The sequence below is a fragment of the Myodes glareolus genome, chromosome 24 (genome assembly GCF_982192425.1).
Source record: "Myodes glareolus chromosome 24, mMyoGla1.1, whole genome shotgun sequence".
In the NCBI taxonomy this organism is placed as follows: domain Eukaryota; kingdom Metazoa; phylum Chordata; class Mammalia; order Rodentia; family Cricetidae; genus Myodes; species Myodes glareolus.
In genome coordinates this window covers 10,180,570-10,208,229 of record NC_142049.1, presented here as the reverse complement: position 1 = coordinate 10,208,229, position 27,660 = coordinate 10,180,570, and the positions used below count along the sequence as shown (strand labels likewise).

General features: G+C 37.0%; 2 protein-coding genes across 2 annotated transcripts; both read left to right on the top strand.

The window, feature by feature from the left end:
• The first annotated feature begins 3,011 nt into the window (after nt 1–3,011).
• On the top strand, nt 3,012–3,977 carry LOC125401078 (olfactory receptor 14A2-like). Its single transcript, XM_048435309.3, has one exon. It carries the CDS (start codon nt 3,012–3,014, stop codon nt 3,975–3,977), a length of 966 nt encoding a protein of 321 aa, XP_048291266.2.
• Nucleotides 3,978–12,746: 8,769 nt separating this feature from the next.
• Nucleotides 12,747–13,706, top strand: LOC125401114 (olfactory receptor 14A2-like). Its single transcript, XM_048435340.3, has one exon. The coding sequence runs from the start codon at nt 12,747–12,749 to the stop codon at nt 13,704–13,706; it is 960 nt and encodes a 319-aa protein (XP_048291297.3).
• The last annotated feature ends 13,954 nt before the right edge of the window (nt 13,707–27,660 follow it).

The window sequence follows — 27,660 nt, the reverse complement described above, 5'->3', positions numbered from 1 at the left end:
TGTAATCAGCTCTTTTATGATCCTGCAAGTATGCTTCCTCTATCATGATGGACTGAACCTTCGATACATGAATTAAAGTCAATCCTTTCTTTCTCATTCTGTTCTTTGTTCTCACAACCTTTATAAAAGTAATGAATACAGTTGATACTATCAGAGTTTTTAATCAGAGTTCCTTATTTTTGTATTTTGTAAGATTTACCTATAACCATAGGGTTTCCTCCAACTCTAAGCAATGTGAAAATATTAAAATACATAATTAATTCAATTCTGGGGGAAACATGATAATGTTCTTTATGACTACCTCAGTGTGATTTCTGAGTACTGACTAATGTGTTTTGTAGTAAGTACCAATTATTGTAATGCTAATTTTCTTCAGATATGTATTATTAATAAAGCTATCCAGAAAGATACACCAATTTGAACTACAAGGAAGTAGACAAGGGACTTAAATAGATCTGTTAGCGATGTTTCGCTATATAAGGTTTCAAATTTCTGTTCCATATATTTCCATTTTCATACTATTAAATGACTACAGTTTGGCTTAAAAAGGTTGAGTTTCCTTACAATACTAAATGTGTAAAATGATATTATGATATTAGAGTTTCTAAGGATGGATTCATGTTCTTTTTTCCTTTAAGTTGATCCACAGAATATTGACCTCTAAAGGATCTGAAATAATATCCTTCTTCAAGATGACCTGCTGGAAAATCATTCTACATATATCTGAATATTGACAGTTATTTTGGCACATGATGAGTCCAAATTGTTCTAAGGTACAAATTCTCAATTTCCATTGATAATGTGTTATAATATGCTGATTAAAATTTTAAAAAATATTATAGATATGGATGAAATTGGGAAATTTATTTAAAACAATGTCATTTAGCATTGATACGTTCATTTTTATTTCCTCTGTTACTTCCTTTTGTATTTCATCAACCTGAGAGTTCTAATTGTCAGACAAGTCTCTAGAATTTTATCCTTCCAAAAATTACTTTCTCTGCCTATTGACATATTTTTTGTCAGTTTTCCATATATGAACCATACTAATCGGAATCAGAGCCTTCATTTCTATACTAACATCTCTGGAGACTTTTGTGAAGTCCTGTGAAAATTGGTGGAAAGTACTCAAGCAATCAATGAAAAATTGGTAAACCAAGTGTTGAATGTCCAAGAACACGTCATCTGAAATTCTTCATTTTTTTTGTTAAAATTTGCTTCATGCTTAATATTTTGCTTCCTCCAGGAGAGAAAAACAAGCTCCCACAATATCTATATTAATGTATAATTTAGTTAAAACACATCCATATACAAACATATATACACACACAAAAGCATACACAGACACAGAGAGAAGGAGAGACAGAAGAAAATAGAGACAGAGAGATAGAAAGAGTATGGAACTTCTGAAGACAGGGCTGACCTATAAAATTGTATCTTCTAATTTCCTTTTTTGCCTTTCATCATTATGTCTACTGTACTGTTCAATAGTCATGCAGATAGGATATTCCTAATTTGCTGTGACTTTCTAAAGTCAGGATCCTAATGCCATAGAATTTCCTTAATGTCATTTCAACAAAATATCCCTTAATTTTCACGAATATTTTTATTATCCTTAAATATTTAACAGTTTTACATTTCACAAAATTACTGCCTATGTTGTTTAGAAGCAGAAAGAGTTAAATTCTCTCACATCACTTATCACCACCTTTTGATTCAATATGGAACCATAGACAACATAATGGAAGTACTGAAAAGAATGCCAATTTAAACAAGGAAAGAATAAGTAGTCTGGTTTAGTATGTTGTGATAGTGACTGTTGTTTCACTTTCCATCAAAGAGAGTCTTAAGTGTTGCAAGGTTCATTAGAGTTGAATCTGCAACAAGAGACTATAACTAGTAATTGAAATGGAAGATTTTTCAAGTTGATGAGCCAATTTTATTAGATCTACAGGTATTTACATCTAAGATCTATCATTTGGAAGATGGGAAATTTGTTTCCTATTGATGATCCTGTCTTCTCAATGAGTCAGGGTCACCTGCAGTTACTTATCTATTAAAACTCCCCTATTCAAACTAAGTGTTTGACAATGAATGAATATCTTGGGGGTCTTCTGTAGTATGGGAATAGATGAACTAAAAGACAGCAGCTAATAAAATTGAAACACCTTAGTTAAATACCTTTTCTTCAACCTAGGAGTGCGACTCTTACTGGCTGGAGGTAGACACCATGATAGCCTTAATATCAGAACAACAATTTGGTCAGTGACTAAAATAATCAAAACAAGGGAAATAATTGCAGAAAACCAAAATTTTATCCTACGCTTAGATATGCATTGGGTATTTGCAGCAGTTTTAGTGTATGCATCATTTAATCTCTATTAAATTTTTTAATAAAATAATTTAAGCAAAGAGTTGACTCAAATGGTCAATAATTGGCACAGGTTCTTTAAAGCACAATATCTAAGGAATCTAATAAAAAAGTAAGTTTGAGATCAAGACACTAAATGACACTATTTCATTTCCTTTTTCAGCTTTTCTAAACTTTATTTTCTGTGGTTAGCAATGAAAATTTCCTGCTAATTTTAAAAATACAATTCTTGAAAAGTAGAAGATTAATTCCTCACATGGTGATCTAGCTCATTAGTCTTCATTTTAAGAGTTTATGAGTAAGGTTACAAAGATCATTTTTAGAAACTTGCTTAGTAGAGTAATACATAAAACATCCTAAAATCATTACTGGATGGAAGGGAGATAAAAAGGAGAGGGAAAGTAAGGGAATGAGAATGAGGAGAAGAGAGGAGAGAGACATACATAGACAAACATAGGCGGGAGTGGGCAAGGTTAAGATGGTGAGAGAAGAAGAAAATGAGAATTTTATGAAAACATTGAAGCAATTTAGGTAGGTTCCTGACTCTTTTCCACTGACTGTGTCCATTTATGTAAGTGTTCAGGATTTTTAAAATTTCTATTCATTTTTTCTCATCTGTCAGGTTATGAAAGAATATATTATGCCCAATATCACTACAGTAACTGGATTCATCCTTATGGGTCTCTCTGATATCCATGAAGTACAGACTCTATGTGGAGTCTCCTTTCTGTTAATATACACGGTGATCCTAATGAGTAACTTCCTCATCATCACTCTCATCACCCTGGATCAGAAACTCCAATCACCCATGTACTTCTTCTTGAAAAACTTGTCCCTGTTGGATGTCTGTCTAGTGTCTGTCCCAATCCCAAATTTCTTTGTCAGTAGCTTAACTCACAACAATTCCATTTCTACTGTTGGATGTGCATGTCAGTTATTTTTTATGGCCTCTTTTGGAGCAGAGGAAGTATTTCTCCTGACTGCCATGTCCTATGACCGCTATGTTGCTGTTTGTCGTCCCCTGCATTATGAGACCATCATGAGTAGTATCACATGTGTCCTGATGATGGGTGTATCTTGGGTCATTGCAATTCTCTTTGCAGTCAGCTACACAACTGTTATATTTTCCATGCCTTTCTGTGGTTCTAATGTAATTCCACAGATTTTCTGCGATATTCCCACATTGATAAGGATTTCCTGCTCTGATTTATTTCTTGCCATTTACACAAGTGTTGGGATTGCTCTGTGTCTAGGAATCGCTTGTATTTTCTGTGTAGTGATCTCTTACTCTTATATTATCTCCACTGTACTAAAGATTCCTGCTACTCAAGGGCAGTCCAAAGCGTTTTCTACCTGTGTTCCCCATCTCATTGTATTCACTGTTTTCATTGCTACTGCTTGCTTTGTCTATCTGAAGCCACCCTCAAATACCACATCAGTTACAGGCAGGTTGTTTTCTGTGCTGTATCCTGTGCTATCTCCAGCACTTAATCCAGTGATCTACACCCTGAGAAACACTGAGGTTCATAGTGCTCTGAAAAGACTACTTCAAAATTTCTACTCAAGGGACTTATTACACTTAAAATGTCAAGTGATTCGAGAGTGACAAAAGTCATTACAGTTTTCAGGAAAGTTTTAAAACATCTTTTGTTTCTGAGCCTAGCATTTAGTGGTAGAGCCACCACTCCAGGTGAAGTTTTAAGATTTTTATCTTTTGAAAGGAATTAATAAATATCTAAAAATCACTTAATAGCTCTTTTATTAGATTTCATATACAGAAGATGAACACGACAATGGTTAAATGTATTCATATCATAGAAAGCAAATGAACTCTCAAGAAAGTTTCCTCCTTGGTTTCTATGAGATTCTCCCTTGTTGTGAATCATTATAATAGCAGAGAAAGTAACAAATTGAGTACAGTGGCTTGCTTGAGATTTATGGTAGTTTATAATGCACTATCAGAAGAACCGTACAGAGTATTTATAGGTATTCTAGGTATTTTAAATCATTGTGTTCTATATATGTTCTTTAGTCTAATGTCTGCAATTGAAGAAATATTCTCCTCTTCTGTGAAGGCAAATATTTTTTATTAGTGGCTGTTAAGAGGTATTGGAAACTATTATAATAATAGCAGTAATCACTTGTCTCTGACTGAATTTTTTCACTAGTGTGGCTGATGGGAAAGATTGCTGTTTATTCCTCATTTCTTCTGCAGATTCTGTTTTATTTCTTTTTTTCAAAATGAGCTTTGTGTATAGAAATAATCAAGGTTTCCTTGAATTTTCCACAATGTTCTCACGTTCAATTATGTTAATTATAATCTATAGTCAGTCTTACAAAACATTACAAGCTGAAAATCATGCATGGATCAGGTCAGTGTTTAGCTCTCTCATGATCCTACCTCATTTATGACAGAAAACCTAACTATTCTTCTCAGTCATTCAGAAAATAAAGGAATACAACATTCTGTAATCTGCTCTGATGATCTCATACTATCCCTATATACTCAATTCTGAGCAATATATAACTCATTGAATCCTCTGGAAATGATTAGGATATCATCTTATATTCATGGAACTTGAGTAGTAAGCAAAAATTATGGGGCAGTTGGACCCTTTTTGAAACTCATGATTTCAATTTCTATTTGTACATTAGTTTTTCTTGTTCAACTTCAGAGAAACATAAGAACCTGATTAGAATAAAATGAGAGTCAACTAATCCTGATTAAGTTGAAGATAACCTATAATCAAATCTGCTACCACACTAACTAAACAAACTTCCCTTTGAAAGCATGCCTCTCACTTGCAAGGTCATTGACTCTGTTATTTGTTCATTCCTGACATACTTTCATTTCTTCAATAAACTTGCTTACTCACCTGTGTCTTTCCATAAATTATTCAGTCTCAAAGCCGTCAGTGTTAAAAGTCAAAGTTTTGAAACTATCAGAGAAAATACTTCAATACAAAGAATTCTTTGTTCACATTTGTTTTATTTTCTAAAATTTCTGACATGTGTACTGTATCGATTTCACTTCATCTACACTCACTCTTCCTTCCAACTCATTCCTTGTCCTTCCTGAATTTATCTCAAATCCACTTGTTCTGTTTAAAAATATTGTTGTTTAAGTACACAAACCTAAAACAACAATACTCCATGACGATTTTTCAGACGTGGTGTAAGAGAAAATTGAGGGGAGTTTCCCAGCTGATTGATATCTTGTGGTGTTCTTCAAGAATTAAGTAAATGAATAAAGAGTTAGGCACTTGAGAGAGTAATAAGCTACATAAGAAGAAACCTTATGTGTATTTCCATATTCCAAAATAAAACAGATAGACATTAGAACTATAAAAGTTCTCTTGCATAGACTGAGGCAATAGTGAAAATTTATAAATTACTTTTCATTTGAGTAAGTTTAATTCTTTGTGGATTATACATCATGCATTTTGTGAAATCCCACATGAAAAACAGAGGAACAAGACAAAAAAGAACAAATGAACTCTTGTCATAAAGACTGTAGTGTGGCCCCTTAAGGCACCCATTTTACCCTTTAATCCATTTTGACTTGCAAGTGTTCTTTAACTTGAGTCATTGGTCTACCAACAGTTTTTGCTACACCACTGAGAGTGGATTCTCACTAAGGCTCCTCTTGGATATCCTGTTTTCCTAAATTATGGAGATCCTGCTGTTTTGACCCTTCAGATGTTTCAGGAGTTCATAGGTTTGCATGATGTTGGGGTGTGCCAACTGATACCCTTGGTTCTGTTCCTGAATGGATGTTACGTTGGTGAGTCTGCCAGCTTTCCCTCCTTTCACTACCCAGGAACACTCTCCAGTTCAGTCATTCTAGCTCACCCAATTCAACCTATAGCAAGGATAGGCGCCTGCTCTCCTGCTCTCGGGTTCTCAGATCCATGGTGCCACATGCACCGTCAGAGGTCAGCTCTGTTGTTTTGTCCCAGCAAAGTAGGGTAACCTTTTCCCTAGTTCCTCTTAGGGAGGTAGGGTCAGCTCAACTGCTCTCACACCCTCAGATTTGGCTCACCTGCATCCCTGACCACAGGATCAACTCCAGGGTGCTGTCCAGGTGAGGTGAATGTCTGTGGTTAGGATAGGGCCATGTTTCCTTAGTTGGAGCATCAAGCTCTCCCTGAGTCAAAGGGTAAGTTCTCCTGTTGAATTGTTCAGACAGGGCCATGGCCAGGTGTTCTAGGCTTGCGAAGGGCTAGGCTGGCTCCGCATAGCCTGATTTCCACAAGCCCCTCTGATAAAATGGGCCACAGACATCCTCACAATCATCAGATCCAGGAACATTAATGCTAACATGACCCTTGGCAGCAGTACAGTGTCTCATGGACCTTGTGACAGCACAGATCATTCAAGACAATATAGACCAGGTGACAGTAGGGCCTTCAGTCACCAACATGGTCTCTAGACCCTGTGCATCTGTAGAGCCTTCAATGGTAGCAGGAACTATGGACATACTTCAGACCACTGTCACAGCAGGGCCTCAAGCATGACAAGGCCCTATGCAGTGGCACCTGATCAATGTCTCCATGACCCTAGGTAGAAGCACCAGGCACACTGATCAGTATGGTCCATGCAACACCATGATCCTTGGATACTTACATGGTCTCAGGTAGCTGATGGACCACACTTTGTGGTAACTAGAGTCATTGATAATAACTCAGACCCTGGGTGCTGCAGGTCCATTTGGCAGCCGTCCTGGCATGTTTGACACTATGACCCTGCATGACAGTGAAGGTCACTCAAAGCAGCATGTCCTTAATGGACACATGTATTTTGGATAGCCTCATAGTCACAGATTCTGGCCCAGACCCGGGCATCTATGTGGTCTTTAGTGACATGGGCCAAAGTAATCCACACTGAACTTGTCTGTAGCAGGACCATGGAACCAGACAATCTAGACATCAGTCTGGAACATGGATGTTAGTATGGCCTCAAGTGGCAGTACAGAGTTCTTATATCAGTCTGGTCCCTAAGGCAGCCTGGCCCATGGACACCAACATAACCTCAGATGGCAGCTGAGATGCCTGACATTGGCACAGCATCCAGAGAATCTGTGACAGGTTCATATAGATTCCCTGCTATGAGGCTTTGGGAGAGAACTGAGAAAGGATGAAATAGAACCCCAGGAGGTTGACAATTTTGAGATCACAGGATGTCTTGTGAGGAAAACTGCTGGCATGTTACAGAGACAGTTCAATGGGAAGCCACATTAGCAATACAATCAATGATTGGAGGAGTGGTATTGCTCAAGGCTGTGGTTGTAGAGCTGCATAGTGCCACGCCTTAAAGATGGCACTGGTTTACGCCTTCCACCTCCCCCCCCCCATGGTGAGTACTCTCAGTCATAAACAACTCCATGTATGGCTAAGTCTAAGGATCTGGCTTGCTTCCGCGTTTCTGGACCTATCTGCATTTCCCATGTAGCATGCTGGGGTTGACTACCCAGAGGCTATTTAAGCTGTGGACGGGCTTTCCCCGGGGTCAGAAGATTGTTCAAGATTCCTGAATAAACTGCAGAGAGAAGAGTCTGTGTTGTGTCGTCCATATGGTCGTGACATATGGTAATGCATATGATTTTATCATAAACCCTAGGTTCTACATACAAAAATTATGTTTTTGTTGGATTTCTGTCTTCAATTGACATCATTATTCCTTGATGCTAATTCAATTTTCTCTTTTTTAATTGGAACATTTGCTCTCTCTGCTATTGTATACAGTGTGCTTTTTGAAATTTCAAACCAGATAAGAGATTTCTGTTTCAGGATAAATGGACAATGAATTTATAAATATTAATTATACTTTAAAGTGTTTTTATGTGTTTACTTGTGAGTGAGAATGTCTCCATAAAGAAGAAGATATGATTGGAGCTAGTGTCACTTGTAGTTTAGGGAAATATAATGTGGTTTTAGAGGACCAAAGCTAGCAAGAAATATGTAAGCTCTTAACCACTGAGTCATTCCTCTAAGACTGTGGACCATAGGCATTTGAACAACTTTTGAATTGTTCTAAACTTAGGGTTATTTAGAGGTGAACTAAACACATTTGCATTATTAAATGTACAGGACACATTATCTATCACTGTGTAAGGCCATTCCTTAACACTTTGTATCAACTTGATTTGGGCATCAAGACAGCAAGGGTTAGGGTTAAGATGGCTAATATTTATTGTCAATATAACATTTTAAATCACCAAAGCAAAACAATTTTGGAGTTTTAGGGTATTTTAAGAAAGGTTTGACCTTGGTAGAAAGATGTACTCTTGGTACGATTTTCTGAATTTACACCCGGGAGGAAAAGGAAAAGCTGGGCAGAGCATATTTAGAAGGTCATAGTTTGTCAATCTCTTTTGAAACTGTAGGTATACTGTAATCAGATCTTTCATTATCCTGAAAGTATGCCTTCTATACCATGATGGACTGTAACTTCCATAGATGAATTAAAGGCATTCCTTCCTTTCTCATTTTGCTTTTGCTCTCAAAACCTTTATAAAAGTAATTAATCCAGATGATATAATGGGAGTTTCTAATCAGTGTTCATTATTTTTATTATGTAATATTTGTTTATAACTATAGTGTTCTATCCAACTCTATGCAATGTGAAATTAAGTTAATACATAATTAATTCAATTCTTGGGAAAATATGAGCATGTTCCTTATGATCTAGGTCAGTGTGATTCTTGAAGTCTGAATAATGTGTTCTGTAGTAAGTACCAATAATTGCAATACTAATTGTCTTCAGACATGCATTCTTAATAAGGCTCTCCAGAAAGATACACCTTTGGGGAGCTACAAACAAGTCGCCAAAGGACTTAAATATGTCTGTTAGAGATGATTTGCTTCATAAATTTCAAATTCCTGTTGCATGTGTCTGCATTTTCATACTAAGATATGACTATAGTTTAGCTTAGAACTTTGAGTTTTCCTACAATACTAAATGTGCAAAAATGATGTTATGATATAAGAGTTTCTAAAGTTGGCTCCGTGTTCTTTTTTCTTTTAGTTGATCCACTGAAAACTGACCTCTAAAGGATCTGAAATATTTTCCTTCTCAAGGTGATCTATTGGAAAATCATCCCACATATATCTGAAAAGTGGCATTTTTTTAGGCACATGAAGAATCCAAATTGTTCTAAGGTAAAAATTTTGATTTTCCATTGATAAAATGGTATAATATGTTATTGAAAATATTATAAATATGGAAGAATTTGGGGAAGCTAATTAAAAGCAATATTCTTTAGCAGTGATACATTCATTTTTATTTCTTTTTTGCCTCCTTTTTGTATTTCACCAGCCTGAGAATTCTAGTAGCCAGACAAATCTCTTAAATTTTATTCTTCTACAAAACATTTATTCTGTGCCTATTGATAGCTTTTTTGTAAATCTTCCATATATGAGCCATACTTATGTGAATTAGAGATCTGATTTTCATATTATCATCTTCACAGAATTTTGCACAGACACTTACATTGGGAATATTAGTAGAAGGCCCTAAAACTCAAACAAGCAACAGAAAATCTGTTTACCAAAGTTTAAATGCCCAGAGATACCTTATTTGAAAATTTTCATTGTTTATGTGAAAATATTTGCTTCATGCTTATTTTTGCCTCCTCAAGTAGAGAATAACTTGCTCACATAATCTCTATATTAGTCTATCATTTAGGTAATATCACACATGCCTACAGATACACATGCACACACACACATACACAGAGAGAGAGAGAGAGAGAGAGAGATTGAGAGAGAAAGAGAGAGACTGATATAGAGGGAGAGGGAGAGGAGAGTGAAGGAAAGAAAATTGAGAAACTGAATGAGGGAGGAGGATAAAGCAGGAGAGACATAAAGAAGTTTTCAGAAGAAGCAAGACTGGACAAAGACCTGAAAGGAATGGAGAAAGAAGTGACAATTTTACCATTTTTGCCCTCCTTTAGCAATAATCTTGACCACTGGTGGTTGGGTATGCAGTGTAGTTGTTCCCATTAGGGTTGAACATTCTGGAGATTTTTAGTCTCTTCACCTTGACATATTTTGGTTCTTTGTATTAAACACATTCTAATGTAAATAGAAGCATCTTTGGTTATTGCATCAATCAATGGGCATGGTCATAAGTCAATACTAGTCATTTTAATATTAAGTTCATTTAAAACCATTCTAATGAAAGACTATCCTATAGAATATATAACCAGTCTTGCTAGAAAATCTTACTATTTGCTGAAGCTAAAAATTGTCTTTGAAAAATATAGCTAACATTTTTTTTATATACATTACTTTTTGAAACCTGTTAGGGACCAGTTTACTGAACAATGACTGATTTTCATGATTAATTTGCTTGGAAAGCCAAAGATTTTAATCATTGAATATATTATCTCATGGCATCCACCTATTCAATACTACAAAATACTTATATACAATAGTATGATGGTTTTTACCTAGTGATTCTGAGATAAAATCATTAAGGTGAAAAGCAATTAAAAATAACTTTTACTGTATTGATGGTTATAGAGTTTACAAAATTGAGAATCATCAAACAAATTTCTAAGTATATTTTTATAGATGTTTGACAAAGGTGGAAAGATCCATGCATTTTTGTGAGGTAGTTCAGTATGTAGTCTAGGGCTCCATATTGAGTCAAAAGGTGGAGTTAAGTAGTGTGAGAGAATTTAAATTTTTCTGCTTCTTAACCACAGAGTAACTTTGAAGAATATAAGACTGTTAATTATTTTATGATAAACAATAATATTCAAAAAATGGGTGGATATTTTGTTCGAATGGTATGAAGTAAATTCTGTGACATTGGGATCCTGAATTTAGAAAACCATAACAGATTAGGAATATCCTATCTACACAAAAATTAAATGATAAACATAATTATGAAAGGCAGGAAAGAAAATTAGTGAGTATAATTGTATTGGTTAGCCCTGCTTTCAGAAGTATTAAGAAGAAATGCAATTTAAACAAGTTAAGAGAATAGAAACCTGAATAATCTGGTTCAGTCTGTTTTCTGGTTGTTTTTCTTCTCTGATAAGAGTGTCTGTAGAGTTGGAAGGTTATTAGGGTTGAATCTGTTTAGAGAGAGAATCTTTGCCTAATCAAAAAGGAAGTTTGGTCAGGATGGTGAGAAATTTTTATTTGATTTACATGCTATTTACACATTAGATTTATCATTCAGAAGGGGGGAAGTTTTTTTTCCTATTTGTCAATGACTTCCTCTCATGGAGTCAGTATCATGAGTAGTTATCTGTCTACTAATTTCCTCTGTTTGAACAATGTTCGTGACAATGAATAAAGACTTTATCAGGATTCTCTATATTGTGGAATAGATAATTTAAAGATAGCAGGAAATAAAATAGGAAATCTTTATCTTTTCTTCAACCTTAAAGGATGATTATTAGTGGCTTGATGTAGATAGCATGATTGTCCTTACGTTTGTGCAACAATTTTTCTCAATGTCTAAAACAATCAAAAACAAGTGAAATAATAGTAGATACATCAATATTTCATCTTATCCTTAGATAGCCATTGTGCATTTGCGGTAATTATTGGAGATACAGTATTTAATCTCTTTTTAGATTTTCTTTCCTTTCTTTCTTTTCTTTTCTTTTTTTGAGACAGGGTTGCTCTGTGTAAAAACCCTAGCTGTCCTGGAACTAGCTCTTACAGACCAGGCTGGCCTTGAACTCATAGAGATCCACCTGCCTCTACCTCCCACTTTCTGTTACTAAAGACCTGAACCACCACTGACCAACTCTATTAAAGTCTATTAATAAAAGTGTTAATTAAATATTTGACACAAAGGTCAATAATTTGTCCAACTACTTGGTTATAAAATCCCATAGGCTTCTAATAAAAAAAAAACAAGGTTGAGGCAACAAGATTTAATGTAATTCTGCCATTTTATTTTTTATCTTTTCTTAACTTTATGTTCTATATTTTAAATATTTATTAAAGTGAAACCTAAGCCATGGTATACTATAAAAATTTCTCTCTAATCTTAAAATTACAGTTGGAAAAAACCATAATTTTGTCACATTGTGTTCATACTAATTAGTATTCATTTTAAAAGTCTATGAGGTAAGGTCATAGAGAAAGAGATAAAAAGGGAACAAAAAATGAGGGAATGAGAGGGGGAGAATGATAGGATAGAGAGATATCCATAGAGAAACATAGGGAAGGACAAGTATGTGAGAATAATGGAGAAAGAAATGAGAATTATGTGAAAATATAGTAGTAATTTAGGTAGTTTCTTCACTCTTTACCACTGAGTTTGTCTATATATTTCAGTGTAAATGTTTATGATTTTGTCAATTTCTATTCATTTTTCATTATCTGACAGGCTTTTGAAAGCATATACTATGCCCAATGTCACTGCAGAAACTGGATTCATCCTTCTGGGGCTCTCTGATATTGAGGAACTACAGACTCTATATGGAGTGACATTTCTGTTAATATACCTGGTGACATTAGTGAGTAACTTCCTCATCATCACTCTCATTACCCTTAATCAGAAACTGCATTTTCCCATGTACTTCTTCCTGAAGAACTTGTCCCTATTGGATGCCTTTCTAATATCTGTCCCAATCCCAAATTTCTTTGTCAGTAGCCTAACTCACAACAATTCCATTTCTACTCTTGGATGTGCATGTCAATTATTTTTCATGGCCTCTTTTGGATCAGCAGAAGTATTTGTCCTGACTGCCATGTCCTATGACCGCTATGTTGCAGTTTGTAGTCCCCTGCACTATAAGATCATTATGAATAATGTCACCTGTTTGCTTCTGATGGGTGTATCTTGGATCATTGCATTACTCTTTGGATCAATGTACACAGTTGGCACATTTTCCATGCCTTTCTGTGGTTCTAATGTAATTCCACAGATATTCTGTGACGTTCCCTCATTGGTAAGGATCTCTTGCTCTGACTCATTTGTAGTCATTTATACAAGCCTTGGGATTGGTCTGTGTCTAGGTATCACTTGTATCTTCTGTGTTGTGATCTCTTACTCTTATATTATCTCCACTGTCCTGAAGATTTCTACTACTGAAGGGCAGTCCAAAGCATTTTCCACCTGTGTTCCCCACCTCGTTGTTTTCATTGTTTTCATGGCTACTGCTTGTTTTGTCTATCTGAAGCCACCCTCAAATACAACATCAGTTACAGACAGGTTGTTTTCTGTACTGTACCCTGTGCTGTCTCCAGCACTTAATCCTGTGATCTACACTCTGAGAAGCGCTGAGGTTCACAGTGCTCTGAAAAGGTTACTTCAAAATTTTTACTCAAGAGACTCCTTTCATTTAACACATCAAAGTGTTTAAAAGTGTCAAAATTCATCACATTTTACTAGGAAGTTTTCAGATATTTTTTGGTTGCGAGCCTAGGCTTTTTTGATTGTGCCACCGCTCCCGTCCATTTTAAGGTTTTTATCTTTGGAAAGAAAATAATAAATATCTGAAATAATTTGATATTTTTATTATATTATATTTCATATAAAGAAGATGAACAAAACAATTTAAATGGTTAAGAGTGTCCATATATAGAATGAAAATTACCTCTCAAGTAAGACTCTCATTTGGTTCCTATGTGCTTCTATGTAGTTTTGACTCAGTATAGCAGAGAAAGCAACAAATTATAGTGGTTTATCTGATATTTACCCCCAGCCAATAAAGCACAATCTGAAGAGCTGCAGAAAGTATTTATAGAAAGATACTTGGGTACTCTGTACCAGTAAATTCTATATGTGACTTTTATTTTTTATTTATTAATCTATTTATTTTTGGTTTTTCAACTCGATGTTATTCTGTAGACTTGGAGCCTGTCCTGAAACTAGCTCTTGTAGACCAGGCTGGCCTCAAACTCACAGAGATCTGCCTGCCTCTGCCTCCCAAGAGCTGGGATTAAAGGTTTGTGCCACTAACTCTCAGTTATGACCTTTATACTCATGTTTGTAATTGAGGAAGTATTCAGCTCTTCCTCTGTCAAGACAAATGCTTTCTATCGGAGGCTGGAAATAGGTGGTGTAGCAGCAATCACATGGCTATGACTGAATTTTTTTCACTTGTGTCTCTGATGGGAATGATGACTTCTAGTGTATATTATATGTGGGGGATGCTATTTAATCAAAATAAGCTTTGCATCAGGAAAGAAGTTCAGTTTTCTATAAATTTTCCACAATGTTCTTCTCACTTTCAATTATGTTAATGATATTCTACATTCAATTGGACACAGCATTGCTAGCTGAAATCCTGTATGGATCATGTCAGTGTTTAGCTCTCTCATTATCTTGTCTCATCTTTGTTAGGTACATAAGAAGACAAAAAAATCCATTGTGTTCTTCTCAATCAGTCAGTAAATAAAAAAAAAAAATCCAATGTGTTCTTCTCAATCAGTCAGTAAATAAAGGCATCTGACATTGTTCTATCTCCTCTGATGATTTCATACTACCCCTATACACACAATACTGAACAAAATGTAACTCACTGAAACCTCTACAATTGACAAGGATATAACCTTCTACTGACAGAACTTGAGTAGTAAGCACAAAATATGATTTCAATCTCTATTTGTATATTACATTGGCTACCTCAACTTCTGTGGAAACTAAGAACTCAATTTAGAACAAAATAAGAGACAACTAAATATGATTAAGTTGAAGATATCCATCAAATCACATTTGCTAACATACAAAAGAAATAAAATCACTTTTAAAACATAATTCTCACTTGCTATATGATTGACTCTATTATTTGTTCATTCCTGATATATTTTCACTTCATAAACTTTTCCTTCTTCACCAATGGCTTTCAAAAAATTATTAAACCTCAAAGTCCTCAATGTTAAAACCCAACACTTTAAAATGATTAAAGAAAATATTTCAAGACAAAGATTTATTTGTTTAGATTTATTTTTATATGTATTTTATTCTCTATAATTACCTGCATGTATACTCTTATTTAATTAATTTCCACTACACTCTATCTTCCCTCCAAATAATTCCACATCCTCCCCCAAATTATCTCAAAATCTTTTCTTCTGTTTAAATATTATTATTCTTTATACACATATAACAATATCAATAACATAACCCCACTTAACTATTTTTCAAATGTGGTACAAGGGGAAATTAAGGGGAGATTTTTAAAGGTCTCCCCCTTTAAGAGACAAGCCCTGCCCACTCCATTCCCTGTCCACTACCAAAGCAGGCAGATCTTCTTTTTGCTTCCAGCCTGAGTGTTCTCTTTCCAAGGAGGTAGCTGCTGCTGTAGCTACTCTCCTTGGCCCCCTTTGTTTCTCTCTGTTTCTCTCTGTTTCTCTCTGTTTCTCTCTGTTTCTCTCTCTCTCTCTCTCTCTCTCTCTCTCTCTCTCTCTCTCTCTCTCTCTCTCTCTCTCTCTCTCTCTCCTCTTCCCCCTTTTCCCTTTCCCTCTTTCGATTCCCCTCCATAACCCACTAAATAAATATCCAACCTCACTCTGAATGGCATGCCTTTCTGTCTCAGTCTCTCACCCACCTGCCACATGGCTCCCTGCCTGAAATCTGAAATCTCTCTCACCCACGACTGCGGCTCCTCATGGGAATGGCTGCCACCCCCCACCATAGGTCTCTCAGGTCTCTCATGGTCTGCTGCCCATTGCTGCCACTCAGGGACCTGCAGCGTTTCTGAGGCTGTGCCCCTCGGGGAATCTGCAGCATTTTACTTAAACCATAACATTGGATGGTGCCTGAGACTGAGGAGGCTCTCCAGCCTCTCTCCCAGTGTCAGAATCTGGAACTGGGTATTTTTTCCTAACAACCAAATGTTCCATCTGCATAAATGCCGATCTCTATACACACCAGCAGCTTTGGTGGTGAGTTTTCCTTCTTCCAGTCCCTAACCACAGCCTTCATGACTATGGTTGAGTCCTCCGCTGTTTCCCATAGATAAAAAACGTGACCAGACAACCTGGGGTCAGTCTTCGCAAGCTGTGTGATGCATTCGACTGGGGTTCCAGGGTCCCTAGGAATTTTTTTCTCTTTTTTTCCCTTTCTTTTCTTTAGAACCATTCGTTAGTGTACCCCATGTGAGAGACTTCTCAGAGCAGACTCTATCCTCTCTGGCTTCTGAGTCACCTAGACTAGAGCCCGTCCGGTTTTAACAATCCATCTGTAGAGAGGAGATATCCTTCTAAAAGCCTAGTGGTGTTCGCCTGACAAGCCCAGCCCACTCCCTCTCTTGTTCACCTCCTAGGCAAGCAGCTCCTTCTGCTTCCAGCCTGAGCTCTCTCTTCTTTTCTGCCTCTCTCCCAGAGAGGTAGCCGCTCCTGTGGCTCCTCTCTTCCTCTCTCTCTCTCTCTCTCTCTCTCTCTCTCTCTCTCTCTCTCTCTCTCTCTCTCTTTCTCTCTCTCTCTCTCTCCTCCCTTCTCCTGAACTGCCTTTTATCTTTCTCCTTCAGTCTCAGAATGCAGAGATCAGTGGAACAGTTTGGGGGATTTTTCCTAGCAAACTGAAAACAGTGGAGACTTGGCTCATGAAGCTCACAAGTAAAACATGGGCTCCATTGTCATTTTAAACTGGACTCAAAGCATTTTTTTTCTTTTCTTTTTTTTTGGTTCTTTGTGTTTGGTTTACTGAGACTCTCATGGCACTCATTCTGTAGACCAGATTGGCCTCAAGTCCACATAGACCTGCCTGCCTCTGGCCTACAAGTGCTGGGATTAAAGGTTTGTGTCACCTCTGCCTGGGATTTTTGTTGTCCTCTGACAATAAATCTTCATGAAGTCTGCCCATATTCTGAAATGTTAAGTCAGTCTGAGTTCAACAGAGTTAGGTTAGGTTGTTAGGCATAGGAACCTTAAGAGAGCATGGCATTCAGGCAGTGGTGAGGTTACTATTTAAGAATTTAGTCAAATTTCTGGTAAGAATTTTCTGAAAAATAAGAAAAATTTACAAATGGTGAGGAATAACTTCAATACAATTTAAAGTTGTTACCATGACAAGGAAGACAAAGCATCTTTAGTTCATTCTAGTAATCAAAACAAAAAATGAAAGAATGCCTTGAGTCTCAATCATTTAGTCATGGAACACACATACACACACAAGCACAGAGCATAGACACATACACACAGAGAAATTTCCCTACTTATATTACAATAAATAATAACGTTATCTAAATAATTTTGATGTTGTAATGAAGTAATACAGTTAGAACATGTAGCATTTGACTTGTATCAAGACATACAGATAATATTGAGAAGTGAATTTCAAACAATATGACTTTATAAAAATCACTGAGGAAAATGAGGGAATGTTTGGTTGAAATTTCCTTAGATTAACCCTGTGTCATAGGGTACTGACTTTTGAATATCACAGCACATTAGGAATATATGATCTCAACAGAAATCAAACATTGAATATAATACTGAAAGCTAGGAAAGAGAGTCAGAAAATATATCTGTATTGGATAGCCTTGTCTTGCAAAGTATTGACAAGAATTCAAAGATTAAACAGTGAAAGTGAATGATAAATAGTGTATCAGACTCTGGTCTAGTTGATACTTATGTCAATCTGATCACACAGTGTCTCAGTAGTGTCCAGATAATAATAGTTTATTCTGTTTAGAGAAGAAATTCCTGTTTAATTGAAAGAAAAAAAGTCAGGATGAACAATCTTAATTTGCTTTTCAGGCAAATATTTGTCAAATGTTTTATTTGCAAGATTTTATATTTCTTCCCAGTTTGATTATTACTCTTTCTTATGGGACCTGCCACATAAGTGATTCATCTGCCTACATCCCTCCACTGTTCAAGAATGGTTTACAGAAAGTAATAAAGATGAGTCGGTAGTCTTTGTGGAAGATGTAAAAGACTGATGATAATAAATTGGAAACATCTTGATTAAACCATCTTTTCTTCAGCTTTTAATAGAGAGTGTCCCTGGATAGAGGTAAATAAAATGCTAAACCTCAGAGTTGAGTAGCAATTTCTCTCAAAGTTTAAGACAATAAAATGCAAATTAAATTATGGGAGGAAGATTAAGTTTTTATATCTCTTTTAAGATTTCAATGGGATATTTGCAGTAGTTTAAGTAATGAACTATATAATTCGGTGTTATTATTTTTTGATTTCTTGAGGAAAAATGTTAAGAAAAAGTTGACAAAAGATGATTGGTAAATTGATCAATTTTTGTTGTCCAACCTCATAGCAATCTCATACAAATGCAAGTTTGTGCCTAGAATAATAAAAAAAAGCCATTTCATGTTATTATCAGTTTTATGTATTTTATTTTCAGCATTTTTCTTTGACTTATGCATATTGATGTATAATAACTGTGTATTATATGGGGTAATAATATCTTTTGATACATGTATAATTATCAAATTGAGGTAATTTTGAATATATCTTTATAACCATCAGTCATGACTCTATAGTATAAATATTCAAAATCATTATTAATATTTGCTGACATAGACTCAATATTCATAAAAGAATAACTTATTTATTTATTTATTTATTTTTTTCATTTAAATTCTTTTATGTTTTTGAAAGTAATTTTATTAAATTTTAAAAGTTTCCATTTCCGCCCCTCCTCCCAACACCCTCCCACTCCCCCCACTCCCTCTCCTCCTCCCTCTTCGTCCCTAAGGGCAGTCAGGGTGTCCTGCCCTGTGGGAAGTTCAAGTTCCTTCCCCCTCCCTCCAGGTCCAGGAAGGTGAGTATCCAAACAGAGTGGATCCCCAAAATCCAGTATATGCAGAGGAAACAAGTCCCAGTGTCATTAACAATGGCTTTTCAGAAAGACTCCAGGCCAGCCACATTCAGAGAATCTGCTTGGATCACGTGCTCGTTCAGTCCCAGTCCAAATGGCCTTGGTAAGCTCTCATTAGATCCGTCCCCTTGTATCCGTGGGTGATAGCATCCCTCGCAGTCCTTATTTCCTTTTTCATTTTCTTCGTCCTTCTGCTCCTCATTAGGTCCTTGGGGGGCTCAGTCCGGTGCTCCAATGTGGGTCTCCGTCTGAATCGCCATCCATCGCCAGATGAAGGATCTATGGTGATAAGCAAAATATTCATCAGTATGGTTATGGGCCAAGGCCGGTTCAGGCACCCTCTCCTCTGTCCAGAGAACAATCTGGGGATCTCTCCTTGGACCTGGGATCCCATATATAATCAAGTCTACTGTAAACCCTAATATGACTCCCTTAGTTGAAATATATTCTTCCCTGATCCCATATTCATCCTTCCTCCCTCCCCCCCCATCCCGGTCCACGGAGCTTTCCCTAATCCTCCCCTACTCCCTTCTATCTAACCCTCTCCCCTTCCAGCAACCCTTCCCCCCCCCCCCCCCCCCCCCGCCATGCACCCGAGGTTACCTGGGACTCTTGTCTATTTCCTACCTCCTGGCGGATAGCTAAATAATCTTCATCAGGTTCATCTTCTTATTTAGCTTCTCTAGGATCTCAAATAATAGGCTCAAAAACCTTTAACTATGGTTAGAATCCACTTATGAGTGAATACATACCGTGTTCCTCTTTTTGGGTCTGGCTTACCTCACTCAGTAAAGCGTTTTCTATTTCCATCCATTTGCATGCAAAATTCAAGATGTCATTGTTTTTTACTGCTGAGTAAAACTCTAATGTGTATATGTTCCACACCTTTTTTAACCATTCTTCTATTGAGGGGCACCTAGGATGCTTCCATGTTCTGGCTATTACAAATAGTGCTGCTATGAACATAGTTGAACAAATGCTTTTGTAGTATGTTAGGGAATCTCTAGGGTATATTCCCAAGAGAGGAATTGCTGGGTCCTGAGGGAGGTTGACTCCCAGTTTCCTGAGAAACCGCCACACTGATTTCCACAGTGGCTGCACAAATTTGCATTCCCACCAACAATGGATGAGTGTTCCCCTCATTCCACATCCTCTCCAGCATAGGCTATCATTGGTGTTTTTGAGTTTGGCTATTCTGACAGGTGTAAGATGATATCTCAAAGTTGTTTTGATTTGCATTTCCCTGATCGCTAAGGAGGTTGAGCATGACCTTAAGTGCTTTTTAGCCATTCGAAGTTCATCTGTTGTGAATTCTCTGTTCAGTTCAGTACCCCATTTTTTAATTGCGGTAATTAGGGTTTTAGAGTCTAGTTTCTTGAGTTGTTTGTATATTCTGGAGATCAGACCTTTGTCTGATGAGGGGTTTGTGAAGATCTTCTCCCAGTCGGAAGGTAGCCTTTTTGTCTTACTGACAGTGTCCTTTGCTTTTCAGAAGCTTCTCAGTTTCAGTAGGTCCCATTTATTTATTGTTTCTCTTATTGTCTGTGCTCCTGGGGTTCTGCTTAGGAGGTGGTCTCCTGTGCCTATATCTTGTAGACTACTTCCCACTTTCTCTTCTATCAGGTTCATAGTGGTCGGATTAATGTTGATGTCTTTAATCCATTTGGACCTGAGTTTTGTGCATGGTGATAGATATGGATCTATTTTCATTCTTCTACAGGTTGACATCCAGTTATGCCAGCACCATTTGTTAAAGATGCTATCCTTCTTCCATTGTATACCTTTAGCTCCCTTGTCAAAAATCAGGTGTTCATAAGTTTGTGGGTTAATACCCGGGTCTTCTAATTGATTCCATAGGTCGACTTCTCTGTTGTTATGCCAATACCAAGCTGTTTTCAACACTGTTGCTCTGTAATAGAGTTTGAAGTCAGGGATGGTAATGCCTCCAGAAGTTCCTTATTGTATAAGATTGTTTCGGCTATCCTGGGTTTTTTGTTTTTCCATATAAACTTGATTATTGTTCTCTCAAGGTCTGTGAAGAAGTTTGATGGGATTTTGAAGGGAATTGCATTGAATCTATAGATTGCTTTTGGAAGAATTGCCATTTTTACTATGTTGATTCTCCCAATCCAAGAGCAGGGGAGGTCTTTCCATTTTCTGGTATCCTCCTCAATTTCTTTCTTCAAGGACTTAAAGTTCTTGTCAAATAGGTCTTTCACTTCCTTGGTTAGAGTTACCCCAAGATATTTTATGCTATTTGTGGCTATCATGAAAGGTGATGTTTCTCTGATTTCGCTCTCTGCTTCTTTATCCTTTGTGTACAGGAGGGCAACCCATTTTTTGGAGTTGATCCTGTATCCTGCCACATTACTAAAGGTGTTTATCAAGTGTAGGAGTTCTTTGGTAGAGTTTTTGGGGTCGCTTATGTACACTATCATATCGTCTGCAAATAACGAAAGTTTAACTTCATCCTTCCCAATTCGGATCCCCTTGATCCCCTTATGTTGTCTAATTGCTATTGCTAGAACTTCAAGCACTATATTGAAGAGGTATGGTGAGAGTGGACAGCTTTGTTGTGTTTCTGATTTTAGTGGAAATGCTTTGAGTTTCTCCCCATTCAATTTGATGTTAGCTGTCGGCTTGCTGTATATTGCTTTTATTATATTTAGGTATGATCCTTGTATCCCCAGTCTCTCCAACACCTTTATCATAAATGGGTGTTGAATTTTGTCAAATGCTTTTTCAGCATCCAATGAAATGATCATATGGTTTATTTCTTTCAGTTTATTTATATGATGGATTACATTGATAGATTTGCGTATGTTGAATCAGCCCTGCATCTCTGGGATGAAACCCACTTGATCAAAATGGATAATTTTTCTAATGTATTCTTAGATTCGGTTTGCCAGTATTTTATTGAGTTTTTGCGTCAATGTTCATGAGTGAGATTGGTCTGTAATTCTCTTTCCTGGTTGTGTCTTTGTGTGGTTTTGGTATCAGGGTAACTGTAGCTTCATAAAAGGAGTTTGGCAATGATTCTTCTGTTTCTATATTGTGAAATACATTAAGGAGTATAGGTATTAGCTCTTCCTGGAAGTTCCGGTAGAATTCTGCATTGAAACTATATGGTCCTAGGCTTTTTTTGGTAGGGAGATTTTTAATAACTGCTTCTAATTCTTCACGACTGACAGGTCTATTTAGATTGTTCCCCTGTTCTTGGTTCAACTTTGGTGTATGGTACTTATCTAAAAAAATGTCCATTTCTTTTACATTTTCCAACTTTGTAGCATATAAACTTTCGTAGTAAGATCTAATGATTCTCTGAATTTCCTCTGTGTCTGTGGTTATGTCCCCCTTTTCATTTCTGATCTTATTAATTTGCATGTTCTCTCTCTGCCGTTTGATTAATTTGTATAGGGGTTTGTCGATCTTGTTGATTTTCTCTAAGAACCAGCTTTTTGTTTCATTGATTCTTTGGATTGTTTTCTGTGTTTCTATTTTGTTGATTTCAGCCCTCAGTTTGATTATTTCCAGTCTTCTAGACCTCCTGAGTGGATCAGCTTCTTTTTTTTCTAGAGCTTTCAAGAGAGCTGTTAAGTGTCCAATGTGTGCTTTCTCCGTTTTCTTTAATTGGGCACTTAATGCAATGAACTGTCCTCTTAGCACTGCTTACAAAGTGTCCCATAGGTTTGAGTATGGTGTGTCTTTATTTTCGTTCAAATCAAGGAAGACTTCAATTTCTTTCTTTATTTCTTCCTTGACCCAGGGGTGATTCAGTAGTTGACTGTTCAACGTCCATGAATTTGTTGGCTTCCTGGGGATAGCACTGTTCTTGAATTCTAACTTTAATCCATGGTGGTCTGACAAGACACAGGTGGTTACTAATATTTTTTTGTATCTGTGGAAGTTTGCTTTGTTACCCAGTATGTGGTCAATTTTTGAGAAGGTTCCATGAGCTGCAGAGAAGAAGGTATATTCTTTTCTATTTGGGTGGAATGTTCTATAGATGTCTGTTAAGTCCATTTGATTCAACACCTCCAATAATTCTCTTATTTTTCTGTTAGGTTTCTGTCTGATTGACCTGTCCATTGGTAAGAGAGGAGTGTTGAAGTCTCCCACTATTAGTGTGTGTGGTTTGATGACTGCCTTGAGTTCTAGAAGTGTTTCTTTTACATATTAGGAGACTTTATATTAGGGGCATAGATATTCAGGATTGAGACTTCCTCCTGACGAATTGTTCCTGTTATGAGTATGAAATGTCCATCTCCATCTCTTCTGATTGATTTTAGTTTGAAGTCAATTTTGTTGGAAATTAGAATGGCCACACCTGCTTGTTTCTTAGGTCCGTTTGATTGAAAACCCTTTTCCCAACCCTTTACTCTGTGTAGATGTCTGTCTTCGTGGTTGAGGTGTGTTTCTTGTAAACGGCAGAATGTTGGATCCTGTTTTCGTATCCAGTCTCTTAGTCTGTGCCTTTTTATAGATGAATTGAGTCCATGAATATTAAGTGATATTAATTACCAGTGGTTGTTGACTCCGGTTATTATTATTTTTTGTTTGTTTAATAGAGTGTGTATGTGTCCCTTCTTTGAGTTAAGCTCGTGAAGGGTCGCTAGTTGTCTGAGTTATTGTAAGCAGTGCTGGCAATGTTGGATTCCTTGGGTTGCGATTTTCCTTCTATTACTTTCTGTAAGGCTGGGTTTGTGGCTACAAATTGTTTAAATTTTTCTTATCCTGGAATATTTTGTTTTCTCCATTGATAGTGAACGATAGCTTAGCTGGGTATAGTAGTCTGGGTTTGCATCCATGGTCTCTTAGTTTCTGCAGTACCTCTATCCAGGACCTTCTGGCTTTCATGGTTTCCATAGAGAAGTCCGGTGTGAGTCTGATAGGTTTACCTTTATAAGTTACTTGCCCTTTTTCCTTTGCAGCTCTTAATATTCTTTCTTTAATCTGTATGTTTTGTGTTTTGATTATTATATGGCAGGGGGATTTTTTTTTATGATCTAGCCTATTCGGTGTTCTGTATGCTTCTTGAACCTTCATAGGAATATCATTCTTTAGGTTGGGAAAGTTTTCTTCTATAATTTTGTTGAATATATTTTCTGGGCCTTTGATCTGCAGTTCTTCTCCTTCTTCAATCCCTATTATTCTTAGATTTGGTTTTTTTATTGTGTCCCAGATTTCTTGAATGTTTTGTGATGAGAATTTCTTGGATTTGCTGTTTTCTTTGATCAGAGCATTTATTTTCTCTATGGTATCTTCAGAATCTGATATTCATTCTTCCATCTCTTGTATCCTATTGGTTATGCTTGATTCTGTAGTCTCTGTTCGTTTACCTAGATTTTCCATATCCAGCTGGCCCTCGTTTTGTGTTTTCTTCATTGCCTCCATTTCAGTTTTCAATTCTTGAACTTTTTCCATTACCTGTTTGATTGTTTTTTCTTGGTTTCCCAGTGTATCATTCATGGATTTACTCATTTCTTCGAACTTTTTGTTATATTTCTCATCCATTTCTTTACTCATTTCTTCAATGTTTTTGTTATACTTCTCATCTAGTTCTTTAAGGGAGTTATTCATATCCTGTTTAAGGGACTCTATTGCTTTCATAATGGCATTTTTTTCCTCTTCTTCTGAATTCAGAGGTTCAAGTCCTTCTATTGTAGGGTCATTGGGATCTGGTTTTTTCATGCTGTTTTTTAGATTGTTGGAGGAGTTCTTGCCTTGGCGTCTGCCCATCTCTTCCTTCAAATGCTCTCTATTGGATCTTCTAGTACCAGGACAGGTTCCCTTGTTGGGCAGGGACTTCACTGACAGAATGTCTACCTTTCCTCAGGCAGTCTATTGAAACACAAGCACTCCCTCCTGCCGTGTTGCACTCACAGCCCAGGCCCAGCGAGCAAGGGAGTTGCTCTGGGGAGATCTTGTGGCCCCAGAGGGAAGGACGGAAGAGAGGAAGGTGTACCTGGATAAAGGCTGGGACGGGATTCAGGAGAGCTCAGCAGGGAGGAGCTGCCTCTGCCTGGTGACCAGAAAGTCGAGGGGGGCGGGGAAAGTCCGAAATCCTCCTAGTCGAAGCCCTCGGGCCAGTAGCAAACTCACCCCTCCTCCAATGGATGTCTGCTAGATTCACTGTCTCTTGCTGGCCAGGAATGTGGCTGAGCTGAGACAGAGCTTGCCTGTCTGCTTGTCGTTAGCTAGGCTCTCAAAGCACAGGAACTTCCCCTGCCAGACTGAACACACAGCCCAGGCCCAGCATGCAAGGGAGCAGCTCTGAGGAGATCTTGTGGCCCCAGAAGGGAGGGGGGAAGAGAGGAAGGTGTACCTGGATAAAGACTGGGACGGGATTCCAGAATAACTTATTTATAATACTTAAATGGATTCAGGACTTTACTAAAACCATGAAATTTTTTGCCAAACTACTTATGACCATAGACTTAAAATTAAAAGTATCATTTATATCACATTAAATGCTATTTATAAGAGTTAAGGTCCCTCAGCTGTAGGAGTTCTTTGGTAGAGTTTTTGGGGTCACTTATGTATACTATCACATCATCAGCAAATAACGAAAGTTTAACTTCATCCTTTCCAATTCGAATCCCCTTGATCTCCTTATGTTGCCTTATTGCTATTGCTAGAACTTCAAGCACTATTTTGAAGAGGTATGGAGAGAGTGGACAGCCTTGTCGTGTTCCTGATTTTAGTGGAAAGACTTTGAGTTTCTCTCCTTTCAATTTGATGTTAGCTGTCGGCTTGCTGTATATTGCTTTTATTATATTTAGGTATGATCCTTGTATCCCCAGTCTCTCCAACACCTTTATCATAAATGGGTGTTGAATTTTGTCAAATGCTTTTTCAGCATCCAATGAAATGATCATATGGTTTTTTTCTTTCAGTTTATTTATATGATGGATTACATTGATAGATTTGCATATGTTAAACCAGCCCTGCATCTCTGGGATGAAGCCTACTTGATCATAATGGATAATTTTTCTAATGTGTTCTTGGATTCGGTTTGCCAGTATTTTATTGAGAATTTTCATGTTGATGTTCATGAGTGAGATTGGCCTGTAATTCTCTTTCTTGGTTGTGTCTTTGTGTGGTTTTGGTATTAGGGTAACTGTAGCTTCATAAAAGGAGTTAGGCAATGACTCTTCTGTTTCTATATTGTGGAATACGTTAAGGAGTATAGGTATTAGCTCTTCCTGGAAGTTCTGGTAGAATTCTGCATTGAAACCATCTGGCCCTGGGCTTTTTTGGGTCGGGAGGTTTTTGATAACAGCTCCTAATTCTTCACGACTAACAGGTCTATTTAGATTGTTCACCTGTTCTTGGTTCAACTTTGGTATATGGTACTTATCTAAAAAAAGTCCATTTCTTTTACATTTTCCAACTTTGTGGCATATAAACTTTCGTAGTAAGATCTAATGATTCTCTGAATTTCCTCTGTGTCTGTGGTTATGTCCCTCTTCTCACTTCTGATATTATTAATTTGCATGTTCTCTCTCTGCCGTTTGATTAATTTGTATAGGGGTTTGTCAATCTTGTTGATTTTCTCCAAGAACCAGCTTTTTGTTTCATTGATTCTTTGGATTGTTTTCTGTATTTCTATTTTGTTGATTTCAGCCCTCAGTTTGATTTTTTCCAGTCTTCTAGACCTCCTAGGTGGATCAGTTTCTTTTTTTTCTAGAGCTTTCAAGTGAGCTGTTAAGTCTCCAATGTGTGCTTTCTCCGTTTTCTTTAATTGGGCACTTAATGCAATGAACTTTCCTCTTAGCACTGCTTACAAAGTGTCCCATAGGTTTGAGTATGTTGTGTCTTTATTTTCATTCAATTCAAGGAAGACTTTAATTTCTTTCTTTATTTCTTCCTTGACCCAGGGGTGATTTAGTAGTTGACTGTTCAACTTCCATGAGTTTGTTGGCTTCCTGGGGGTAGCACTGTTCTTGAATTCTAACTTTAATCCATGGTGGTCTGACAAGACACAGGTGGTTGCTAATATTTTTTTGGTATCTGTGGAAGTTTGCTTTGTTACCCAGTATGTGGTCAATTTTTGAGAAGGTTCCATGAGCTGCAGAGAAGAAGGTATATTCTTTCCTATTTGGGTAGAATGTACTATAGATGTCTGTTAAGTCCATTTGATTCAATACCTCCAATAATTCTCTTATTTTTCTGTTAGGTTTCTGTCTGATTGACATGTCCATTGGTAAGAGAGGAGTGTTGAAGTCTCCCACTATTAGTGTGTGTGGTTTGATGACTGCCTTGAGTTCTAGAAGTGTTTCTTTTACATAAGTAGGAGACTTTATATTAGGGGCATAGATATTCAGGATTGAGACTTCCTCCTGACGAATTGTTCCTGTTATGAGTATGAAATGTCCATCTCCATCTCTTCTGATTGATTTTAGTTTGAAGTCAATTTTGTTGGAAATTAGAATGGCCACACCTGCTTGTTTCTTAGGTCCGTTTGCTTGAAAACCCTTTTCCCAACCATTTACTCTGAGTAGATGTCTGTCTTTGTGGTTGAGGTGTGT